The 11,811-nt window shown below is 62.7% G+C and overlaps 1 protein-coding gene across 1 annotated transcript; it reads right to left on the bottom strand.

The window, feature by feature from the left end:
• Positions 1 to 569: 569 nt before the first annotated feature.
• On the bottom strand, positions 570 to 10,985 carry SCART1 (scavenger receptor family member expressed on T cells 1). Its single transcript, XM_059900728.1, is given in 17 exon segments — positions 570 to 844; positions 1,329 to 1,445; positions 2,050 to 2,085; positions 2,409 to 2,723; positions 2,797 to 2,865; positions 3,028 to 3,183; positions 3,186 to 3,323; positions 5,188 to 5,446; positions 5,448 to 5,516; positions 5,518 to 5,897; positions 6,042 to 6,101; positions 6,104 to 6,346; positions 6,755 to 7,063; positions 7,795 to 8,088; positions 8,734 to 8,805; positions 8,808 to 9,050; positions 10,919 to 10,985. Coding segments are annotated over 17 exon segments (3,102 nt in total).
• Between the last annotated feature and the right edge of the window lie 826 nt (positions 10,986 to 11,811).

An 11,811-nucleotide genomic window follows, 5' to 3' on the forward strand; every position in this document is an offset into this window, starting at 1 on the left:
TGGATGAAAGATTTAATAACTCTCTTTAAGAAACGAAGAAAATGAAAGCCCCCAGGCACACTGGCCTCTCCCCCTCCCGGTCTCGCTGATGTCCCCCGTGGTCGGCTCGTGGTCAGCACGTCCCAGGGCAGAGGCCGCCAGGGTCTTCCTTCCCAGACTGAGCTGTGCGGAGGCCCAGGCTGTGAGGAGCCCTGCCTGTGTTGACGGAGAGAGACACACACTGGGGACGCTCAGCAATTCCTCAGAGCCCCCAGGACTTCTGGGCCCTGGCTTCTTGCTGCACCGCAAGGCCAGAGGGTCGGACAAGGACTGGGCAGCAGGCGAGGGGGCGTCTCCTCCCACCTGTCTGCTCAGCCCCTGCCGCCACCGCAGACAAGGCGCTGGAGGGACTCTGCGCAGCCGCGAAAAGAAACCCAGATAAAAATCCAGGACCCTCCCGAAACTCCAAGTCTACCCATGAGAAGACTCCAGTCTAAGGAACAACTTGGAAGGGACGACCAAGTATCCTAACGCCAAGCCTGTGACAGGAGTGAGGGTCACGGACACATGGAGGGTGGCTCTCAGGGTCTTTAGATGTAGGGGCTGGCTGGAGCAGAGCCCTGGGCATAGGAGCAGTGCAGCAGGAAAAGCGCCAGGGACGCCAAGGCGCAGAGGTGCACACCCGTGGCGTTCAGGGGGGCCCCCTCGTCCGCGTCCCCCTCCTCGGGCTCCCCAGTGTCGTCATATTCCTCTCCCAGCACCAGGGCCCGGGACACTCGAGGCCCCTCGTCTTCCTCCCCCATGGGGACAGCTCCAACGTCCTCATAAACACCTTCCGAGGGCAGATTCCCCAACGTTCCGGAACCTGCAAAGGCCACACCAGAACCTTCTAGCAGAGACGCTCCCAGCAGTTTAAGCCCGCCTGCAGGGCCCCTGTGGGGTGTCTCATGCATGCCAGGACCCTCTGGACCCTGGGCTCCTCTGCCACAGTTCCCCACTGAGAGCGATGTCCCCCACAAGTGGCCACATGCTGCACACCAGGTCCTGGGTGGGAGAGGTCCCCAGCTACACTGACAACAGAGGGATCCGGATACACCTGGAGCCCTGTTCTCCCACCCAGGCAGCCCCGGGACTGCAGATTTTCCCATCCGGCCCCTCTCAGAAGCAGAGCAGGGCCCAGGGTCCCCTGTCACCAACAACTCATGGGTCTACTTCACAGGAAGTCACCACAGGCCGGAGGCGGGGGGTGGGGACAGAGAGGACTTGCGTGGGCTAGGGTCTCAGAGCACCCCCACCAGCCTCCCCAGCCCCAGGGCCCGGTGTTAACCCCACCCACCATGCCCACCTACCCCCGCAGGCTCCTCTGCCCCGGAACCACTGTGCCCCCAGGCCCAGTGAGATGACAACCAGGAGCGTGCCGAGGACCAGGCTGAAGGTCATGGGCAGAGTCCCGGCCTTGAGGGCAGCTAGAGGGGCCAGAAGACGGCCTGTAAGAACAGTGAGAGATGGGGTCTTCCCTGTATGCCTGCGCTGCCTGGGGTATTGTGACCTTGGGCTGGACCACCTGAGCCTCTCAGGAGGGGGAGGGGCACCCAGAGAAGAGATGGGCCTTGTGCTGCTCCTCCCCCAGGGACGGCCCCGAGGTCACAGGGCTGAAGCCAGGAGGGTGTCGGGAGGGAGGGGCCAGGAGGGCAGCTCTTAGGGTCCTGACTGCTTTGGACTCAGAGCCAGTATCTAAGAGGACACAGTGTAGCGGAGCCAACCACCACCCCCCCCCCACAGTAGGCAAGGGAAAGGCCCAGAGTAGTGGCCTGGCAGGGCCTGGGCTTGCTGTCCCTCCCTGGGATCTCCACCCGCCTGGTACAGGGGGACCCTCAGAGAAGGGCATCTCCAGCACGGTGGTCCTGGGCTTCCTGACCTCCGCCCACCAGCCAGGGGAGGGGCTGACTGAGGCATGTGGCATCCACAGGAGACTCCAGGGCACCCGTGGGGCAGAGCCCGCTGCAGGGTCCCTCTGGGTGGGGCGGGACAGGAGGACATGAGCTGAGGCCTGAGGAAGCACACACGTACCTGATGCTGGGGGCAGGGTTAGGGACCCTCTGTCACCTGCAGGAGAAATGGGCCGGATCCGAGTGCCAGACTCGGCTGAAGGCAGCCCAGACCTTCACGCAGCCCCTCCCAGCCCCTCCCTTCATGAAGCAGCATCCCAGCCCCTCAGCCTGAGACAGAGCTCATGAAGGCAGCCTGTGCCCCAGCGCCCCGAGGGACCGGCGCCAGACAGCCTCAGGGCCGGGTTCTGGAGCACCCAGGGTGGAGGGGACCTCCAAAGGGACCAACCTGGCACCCCATCCCCAGCCCCCAGGAACCCCCTACTTACCCACCCACCCCCACGGAGGGGACAGAGGGATCCGCAGGCCCCACCCACTCACCGGAGCAGCGCACGCCCGCGTCCTCCTTGTGCCCGCAGTCTCCGCGTCCCCACGGCTCCGCGGGGCAGCCCCACAGGGACGCCTCGCTGCCCCGGCACCCCACCTCGTCCAGCCACACGGGCCCAGAGCCCGGCCCGAAGACGGCCCCTGCCAGGGCGCCCACAGCCCAGCCGCAGCCCAGCTGGCGGCACACGACCTCGGCGTCCGCCAGGTCCCAGGAGTCGTCGCACACGGTGCCCCAGGAGCCGGCGTGCCAGAGCTCCACGCGGCCTGAGCAGCGGTCCTCACCCCGGCGCACGCGCAGTGCCCCCTCCTCTGCAAATGGGGCTGTGGTCACCACGGGGCAGGACCCGATGAGGAGTGGACAGGGACGTGGTGGGAGGGTTACCTGGGCAGCTGTCGGTCGAGGAGCAATTGAGGGCCTCCCCAGAATCTTGTGTCGATATCTCTGACAATCCTACTGGAATAAACAGCGGCCCTCCCAGTGTAAATGCCCTGAGAAGCCTCAGAATGAAGCTTGTGGAGCCCAAGTGACCCCATGGGTCAATGGCAGCCCCTGCGGATGATTCGTCGGGCCCCCCAGAGACCACCAGAGCCCACCTGCACAGGTGAGCCAGACCTCCTCCCCACGGGTGCAGGAGCGCGGGTGCCACGGGGCCGAGGGGCACTGCCACAGCGTGGAGTTCTGCAGCCTGCGGCACTGGATGTTGTCCACCCAAGAGGTGCCCAGGCTAGTGTGGGTGGGCCTGTTCTCCAGCCAGCCCTGCTCCCCACAGCCCAGCTGCGTGCAGATGATGGACAAGGAGGTGTCCTTCAGGGCGTTACTGCACACGGCGCCCCACGTCCCATTGTAAAACACGTCCAGCCACCCAGCACAGCGCCCGGCGCCACCTCGCAGCCTCAGGGCCACTGACCCTGGAAAACAAGCACACTCAGGCCAGGGAAATCTCTGAAGGAGGAGGCCGAAAGCAGGGGGGTCCCAGCACCAAGACCGATGCCAAGCAAGGGCATCTGACCCAGCGAGCCCCTGGCATCCACCTCACGTCGACCCCACATTCTCATCCATTTCCACCCCAAAGATGGGAGCAGTTGACCACAGGTAACCAGATTTAATCCCCAGTTGTAACACCTTAGTCAGCAGGCATCAGCTGATTGTCCAGAAATCTATCCTTGGAAATCACTCGAAATACAGAATAACCCTTTTGCACAACATGATCAATTTAGCAGTGATTATAAATATCCAAAAATTCAAAAACAGGAATTAGCCCAATCTCCGAGTTTGGAGACAGCATTGGCCCTGGCTGGTCAGTGCCTAAGCAGTGTCTTGTTACCCTTGAGCAGTGTGAGTCCAACAAAAGAGTGATGTAGTAAGTAGACTATAATATCACCGCATGGTGCAGTATGAGACAACCCTCTAAAATTATGTCACAGGGCCTGTAATTCATCAAAAAAAATACATATACGGGGATAAATCGAGGAATTTGGATATGAATTGCATCTGACAGGACTGTAACTAATTAAAACAAACTTTAAAAAACAACAGAAGGAACTACATCTGTGATAGATTACAAAAGTGGCCACTAAGATCCCTGCCTGTATCCATGCCTCTGGCACTGAGTCTATTTCCCAGCCTTGCATCTGGGCTGGCCTTGGGACTTCGGCCAACCAAATGAGTGGGGTAAGAGTGACCAGCGGCTTCCACGCCTGGGCCTCAAGAGTGCCTTGCCTGCCTCTGCTCCCCACCTTTGGAACCCTGCTGCCAGGCTGAATCGTGACGACAGAGCATGCCCACCCCGCCAACAGCCAGTCCCCCAGCAGAGGCCTGTCAGCCAGCGAGTGCCCACGGCACAGAGGAAGGAGCAACTTCAAGGAAACTGAAAACAGAGTGGAAGTTAAAATGTACATCTAGGAACAGGAAGACCAGAAGTGACAGCAAAACAAAGCAGCCATGTGGACAGCACCTAGAGACGCCTTCTTAGGAAGCATGAGAAAAGAGCAGAGCCCCCCCCCCCCCCCCGCGCCCCCAATAAATTAAGAGGATGGGGAAGAGCCAAAATACTGAGCCTGTTACTAAAAAAAGAAATGCGATGCTTGAAATAGACACAATCATCTGAGACAGCTGAGAAAGTTGAAGGAAACTTTCCTAAAGCAAAAATAGGAGCCAAAATCAATGAGAAGAGGCCACACTGGGCTGCCCACCCCTCCCTGGAGGGCCGCCTGGAGATGCCAGAGGAGGCAGGACTGGCCTGACGCCCCCAGCATGTGATGAAATCCCAGCATCAAGAATAATCACACCCAGACAAGATCCACCGAAAAAGCCTCAGATATGTATAAGCTGAAACACCAGCAACCTTCGTGCACTGCCTTAAAAATACTCCGGAAAAAGTCCTCCAGCACACTAAAATATGGGTCAAAATTAAGAATTCAAGGCAGGGAACCCTCAAGCACAGATGTGAGATGAGCTTGCGAGCAGGGGAGAAAGAGCCCAGGCAGGGCTGCGCCAGGACCAGCAGCGACAGCGGAGCAGACCCCGCCACACCCCAGGGCCCCTCCCGACCCCCCAGCGCAGTGCAAAGAGAGGGTGTTAGTCACGCAGCATCCCTGCAGCAAGAGGGCACTGAAGCAGCGAAGGGAGAAGTTTCCCAAACCAGGAAAGGAACAGCCCTGGAGATTTCCGTGGGATCCGAGGAAAGCACATGGGCGTTATTTTACTCACTAACACAGCGCTGCCACTGGAAACCCAACCGCCCTGGGAGGGGACTCAGGTCTCAGCACCCACCTGAGCAGAAGACGCCGGCGTCCTCCTTGTGCCCGCAGTCGTTCCGGCCCCAACCCCCCGACGGGCACCGCCACAGCGCAGACTCGTGGCCCTCACAGCCCAGCTCGTCCATCCAGATGCGCCCCGCCCCGGCCCCGAAGTGCGCGGCCCCTGGGGCGCTGAGCGCGTGGCCACAGCCCAGCTGCCGGCAGACCACGTGGGCGTCCCGCAGGTCCCAGCCGTCGTCGCACACGGTGCCCCACGCGCCCCCCTGAAGCACCTCCACGCGCCCCGCACAGCGGCCCGGCCCCGCGGCCAGCCGAACCCGGCGGCTCCCTGCGGAGGGAGAGACCAAGTCAGGGCGGCCGCGCCCCCCCCGGAAGAGGGAGATGGGGGGCCGGGCCCGCACTCACCGGAGCACACGACTCCCGCGTCCCACGACGCCCCCGCGGACACCAGCGGGGACGCGGACACGTTGCACTGCGTCAGGCGGGTCTCGGTGCCCAGACAGCGCGCGCGGCTCAGCCCCAGCGGGACAGCCCCGCGCCGGGGCGCCGGCGCCTCGTAGGCTCGCTCAGGCCCTCCGCACTCCAGCTGCCGGCACACGACGGCCGCGCCGCGCAGATCCCACGCGTCGTCCAGGACGCGGCCCCACACCCCAGCCAGGGACACCTCCACGCGGCCATCACAGCGGCTCTGTCCGTCCCTCAGCCGCAGGGCGTCAGGGAGGCCTGGGGAGGGAGGCAGGACACTGCGGGCGCCAGCGAGGTGCCAGCGGGAGGGACCCTGGCTGTACAGGGGAGAGGACGGCCCCTCCCAGCACAGCCCCGTCCACTCTCGGCCTCCCTCTCTGTCCCACGCTCTTAATGACCCACCTGAGCAGAGCGCGGTGGCCGCGTTGCCGGAGACACAGGCCGGGGCCCCCAGGGTGCTCATGGGCAATTCCACAAATAGGACTCTGTCCCCACGCAGTGAAACACGTCGGGCCAGATGGTTGAGTCCCCGTCCCCAAAATGGCCTCCTGGGTATATGGCCACCGCGTTGCCACAGTTGAGCTGGTGGCAGAGGACCGTGGCATCTGCTAAGTCCCAGTGGGCGGCACAGAGGGGCGCCCAGGCCCCCTGAACCTGGAGCTCCACACTCCCCTCGCAGGCGCTGCTGCCGTTGACCAGCTGGAACTCTGGGGACAGGAGAGGGTGTCAGCAACCCCCCACCTGCAGGCCCAGCACATGGCGGTTTCTTCCTTTCACACCCGGTGTGAGGGTCTCGGAGAGCCCTTGCTCTGGCCAGCTCCCCACCCACCTCAGCCTCAGCTTCCAGCTCATATGTCTCTGAGGGGGCCAGGCTTTGTGGTGCGGCCTTGGGGGTCCCATCCCTCTATGACCAGAAGTCCTCCCTTCCCCTCCTCCCTCCCTCAACCCGCAGAAGCAACCCTTCCTTCAGTGGGAACGTGCGCGCCCTCCTGGCGGGCGGCACCTTAGGAGCTGGGAGAGAGCACCTCCCCGGGGCCGGGGTGGGGGGAGTCACAGAGGGAGGCTGGCAGGAAGGAGGAAGGGCCCAGCCCCAGAGCCCACCCTTCTGGCCTCACCTGAGCACCTGAGCCCAGCGTCCTGGCCGTGCCCACACTGGTGCCCGGGCCCCCGAGGGCAGTGGAATAGCAGGGACTCGTTGCCCACACAGCGGAAGGCCTCCGTCCACATGAGCCCCGAGCCCCGGCCGAAGTGGGCACCCCCAGGTGTGGACACGGCCACGCCACACTGCAGCTCCCGGCACACCACGTGGGCCGTGGCCAGGTCCAGGTCGGCGTCGCACACACGGCCCCAGGTTAGGCCGCGCCTCACCTCCAGGCGCCCAGCGCAGGGGTGGTCGCCGCCCACCAGCCGGGCCTCCGTGTGTCCTGGGGGAGGAGACGAAGCCTGGCAGGGACAGGTGTCTCAGGTAAAAGCTCAGCCTGGAGCCCCCCCCACCCCGTGGGCCCTGAGAGGCGCCAGCCGGAGTGGACCATCTGCACCCAACAGTGGGTCTGCCAATCGGTGGGCAGGAACTGAGGGCCGGAGGCCCGCCGGGTCCCCACCCAGAACAGAGCTCACAGGGGCCACACAACCTCTGCCTGCCCAGGCGGTGGCATCAAGGCCCTCCAGGTCTCAGAGGCACCCTTCAGGCCACAGAGCACTGCCCCCTTGGGGCACCAAGGAGAGTGGACAGTTTACCTCATTTTCACCCAGAAAACAGCCAGGGTCTAAGAGGCCCGATTCACTCTCACAGACTAGAGACGCGGCTGAGAAGGAAGCTCACTACCCAACCCTGACTCGCGTTAAGACACACAACAGTCACAGCCAGAACGGCACAGACGCTGCAGACAGCCAGGGCCCCACCTGCCCGGGGCTTCTGAGCCCGCACCTCAGGGTCCTGCACACCTGAAGCTGCTGGTGAGGCACCTGCTGTGAGCGCCCACCCCACCCCGTTCTGTGCTCTCACCTCTAGGTCTCTGTCCAAAGTGGGTATGAGCTACAGAGAGTCAGGCCTTCTGGAGACCCTCGCAGGGCGCCACCCTGCTGCGGCAGCCCTCCCCGCCCACCCCGCTCCCTGCTCTCCCTGAACCCCCGCAGCGTGGAGGAACGGGCTCACCTGAGCAGATCACCTGGGCATCTCGCCGGAAGTCGCAGCCACTGCGGAACTTGTTCAGTCTGCAGTTCCGGATGGTCTGCTCGTTGCCCCTGCAGGTCATGTACTTCCTGGCTACGCCCCCATCTCGGCGGGGGGCCTGCAGTGCCAGGCCGCACCCCAGCTCCCGGCAGAACACCGCGGCCTCCTCCTGGTGCAGGCCACAGAGGCGGCGCACCCCGTTCACATTCCTGATTTCAGGAAGTCCCGCACAGGGGCTTCGGCCCTTCACCAGCCGGACCTCCCGGAAAGTGCCGTCTGCAAAGCACACGCGGCATTGCGCACGGTGCAGGCTCCGTTGGCCACGCGGCCTCAGTGACCAGCCGTGCCCACCAGGCGCCCCCCCTGGGCCCAGACCCGCCCTGCGCCTCCCTTCAGGGGGTCGGCGCCCTCTGGTACATCCTCATTGATTTTTCAGCACAGGCACCTGCGTCCCTGCTTTGCTCTGGGCCCACAAACCACGCTGTGGGTTAGCTCAGAGACAGGACGTAAAGCGTCCAGACACAGCTGAAGACCCTCCAGACCTCCAGGGAAAGCATTTGCGTTGGCAATGGTGATTGGATGCCTGCGCGGCCGCTGGCCCCCCCCCCCCCCCACCTGCTTCTCCATCCCCTCACCGCTCTTCTACCTGCTGGTTCGTTCCCTCTCAGTCTCTCCCTGGACAGCAGACCCCGTGCAGCAGGGTTTTGTATGGTTTATTCACAGCTACGACCCCAGTACCCAGAGCACTGCTTTGTAAATAAGGTATTTGTTGAGCAAAAAACAGGACTCCTAACACAGGAGGAATGGAGAGATGAGAGTTGGCCTGTCTTAAGGGGTCAGATGGTTCTGGAGCCCCCACCAGAGAGCCCCACCCCCAACCCTCCCTTCTCCCCCCACCCCCACCCCCGGCCCATGACTTACTGGAACACAGAGCGACCACCACCCACTCGTAGGGGCGCTGGCCCCGCGCCCACGCCCCCAGGCTGCCCCCCGGAGAGAGGACTCCTCGCCCCTGCAGGACACGTTGTGGAGCCAGGGCCGCACCACCTCTCCAGGCAGCGGGACGTATTTGGGGGCACCCACGGCACGGCCGCAGCCCAGCTGCCTACAGACCACAGATGCTTCATTCAGCGTCCACTCCTGGTTGCGCACGTGTCCCCACTCCCCTTCGTGCCGGACCAGCACCACCCCGTCACACGGAGCGTGCCTATAGGCCAGCCTCAGGTCGCTGGGTCCACCTGCAGACGGAACAGGCCAGGGGCGGGGGTCGGCCACAGCAGCGAGCAGGTGGTGAGGGTGCCTGGGGCTGCCTCCGAGGAAGCCCTGGCTCCGAGGCCTCAGCGCAAAGCCGGGCACCCCACCCCCCGGCAGGGCGGCCCAGAAGGGTGATGGGGCAGTGTCCCTGTGTGCCCTGTACAGCCCTGAGTGTCCTTCCCTACCCTCCTTGGCCCACTGGAGCCCCCGTGTCGTGGGTGACCTCACCCCCCAGGCACGGAAGTCCCCTTGTTCTCCTCTGCCTGAAGCTGCGGGCTCCTCCTACCACCCACCCCAGCCTCCAGCCCAAGGTCATTTCCCAGCTTCCACCAGAGGCCCTGCGGCCCCCTGTCTTCCTCGCTCACTCCTACCCCACCCACCTGGCTGCCCACCACCCATCCAGCTCGCTTTCCTCAGGGCCACCTCCTGGGTCTCTGAGGGTCTCAGCTGCCCCCTGACCTTCCCATCTCACCGGGACGACCAAGGACGCATCCCCCTAACCACATCCCTTCTAGGCTTCTGCACCTGGGTCTTTCCTGCACAGCCCCGGGCAAGCCCCACCTCATCACAGCCCCTGGACCCTCTGTCCTCGCCACCGCATCCTGGGCTGATGCAGGGGAAGTAAAACAGCCTCCACGGGGACAGGTATGTCCCAGCCTGGACCACCCCAGACCACCTCCAGGGCCTGTCCTGGACTCATGGGGGGAGGAGAGAGAGGGAAGACCCCCCCACCCCCCCAGGACAGAGGAAGGCACATTCCTTGCACCTCCCGCCCAGGGCCCTCATCCATCACTGCCGCCCCTCCTCCCACACCCCCTCATCCCCCCACCCCTTCTTCTCTGGACATAAATGTGCACGGCATCTGCCATTTTAACACAAAACAGGACCCCTCCCACCAGCATCACTGTCTTCTTCAGAACGCAGCCCTTGACGCCCTCCATCATCGCCACCCAGATCCTCACCCCGACCCCAATGCACCCCTTCTGTCCAGCTCATGGTCACCTCCATGCTGGACCCTGGATCAACCTGCCCAGTGACATTTCCTTCCATCAGTTTCCAAAGCACTGCACGCTGCTACTCTCGCCTGCCCCGCCCCCAGCCCCAACACACACTGGCATGTGTACGAACACGATTGCTCACACTTTCTCTCACACGCATACCTGCCCACGCTTCACATTCACACACTCACCCACTCATCACAGCACCCATGCCACCACATGCAGATCCCCAGGACTCACTCTCACCTCCAGCCTCTCCACGCAGTTCCTCTGGCAGGACCCCTCTCTACAGCCTCCTGCCCGTGACTTAGCCTCTTGGCTTCTGGACCCAGCTGCCCCCCCCCCCCACCCTGATGTGGCATCTCTGGGACTGTGGCTCTCCTCTATGGCCCAGCACCAAGCTCTGTGCTCACCCTCACGGCCAGGTGCTGCCAGCTTTCACACTCCCCCACCCACTCCCTGCCCTGCCCCAGAGGAAGGAGGGGGGCAGCTCCCCTGCAGAATCCATCAGCAGCCCCTGTCGATCTGGGTCACTGGGACCAGTTGCTGGCCGTGCCCCCTCGTTCCATCTGGGCTCCGGCCCAGCCCTGCGCTCTGGACTCCGGGCAGTGGGGCTGGGGCTCTGGGCTCACCCTGGGGCTGAACCTGTTCAATCAGGGTGGGAACAAGCGTCTCCAGGGGTCCGCATTTGGAGCCCACGTGCCCTCCTGCCCTAGGATGTGCCCCCGCTTTTGGCTGAGCAAGACCCCGGCAGACAGCTGGTCACAACAGGGGGTACTCAAACCCCAGGGCCTCAGCGTCTATGAAGCCTCTGCCTCCAGAAGGTTCCATGGATGAAGGAAGGAGAAACTTACCAGTGGGGACTGCCCTGACAGTGAAGAGAAGGATGCCGAGCCCCAAGGCCCAGAGAGCTGCCCTCATGGCCCCGCAGTCCCAGGGCCTCAGCCAGCTCCCGCCACTCAGCTGGGGCAAAGGCAGAGGTCACGGTCCAGAGCCAAATATACAGAAGCAGAGCTGCCAGTGGCCTCCCAGGACCAATGGGACAGCAAGGGCCTTTCCAGAGCGTATCCGTGGCTCTGTCTCTCCGTCTGGGAGCTGAGCAGCCAATGGCCTTGGCGGCCCTGAGTGCTGCCAGAAGGAGGGGCCCAGGATGTGGGTTTCCTCCTGGCTGATAACTACTGACGGGTAGCTTCACTCAGACCCCACAGTCAGGCAGGTGGTCCGATCTGCCCATAGCAGCAGTGAAGCCCTGCCCTCCACCCAGGCCATTGGCTTCAGCTCCCCACTGTGGGTGGTGACACAGTGACAGCAGACATCATGGGGACCAGCAGGGAAGATGTAGGAGCCCCACAGCACAGAAGAACAAGACAGCCCAGGACAGCTTTGCATGGGCTCTGAGATCTAAACTATCATTGCAACTAAAGCCGTGAAAGAAGTCCAGAACCTACACCCTGAACCTAAAAAGGGTGACCACCTGCTGAAATAGAAGATTTAAATAGAATCAAGAGTCTCCTGACATCACAACCAGTATGCCCAGGATACAACTGAAAATCACTCACCATGTGAAGAACCAGGGAAACCATACTTTGATGGTAAAAGACAATCAGCTGATGGCGATACCAAGAGTTAGATGTCGAAGTTATCTGACAAGGATTTTAAAACAGCCATCATAAAAATGCTTCTGCTCTAAATTGCAAATTCTTTTTAAACAACTGAAAAAAATTCTCACAAAGAAATAGAAGTTATA

Source organism: Balaenoptera ricei, chromosome 16 (assembly GCF_028023285.1).
Source record: "Balaenoptera ricei isolate mBalRic1 chromosome 16, mBalRic1.hap2, whole genome shotgun sequence".
Lineage (NCBI taxonomy): Eukaryota > Metazoa > Chordata > Mammalia > Artiodactyla > Balaenopteridae > Balaenoptera > Balaenoptera ricei.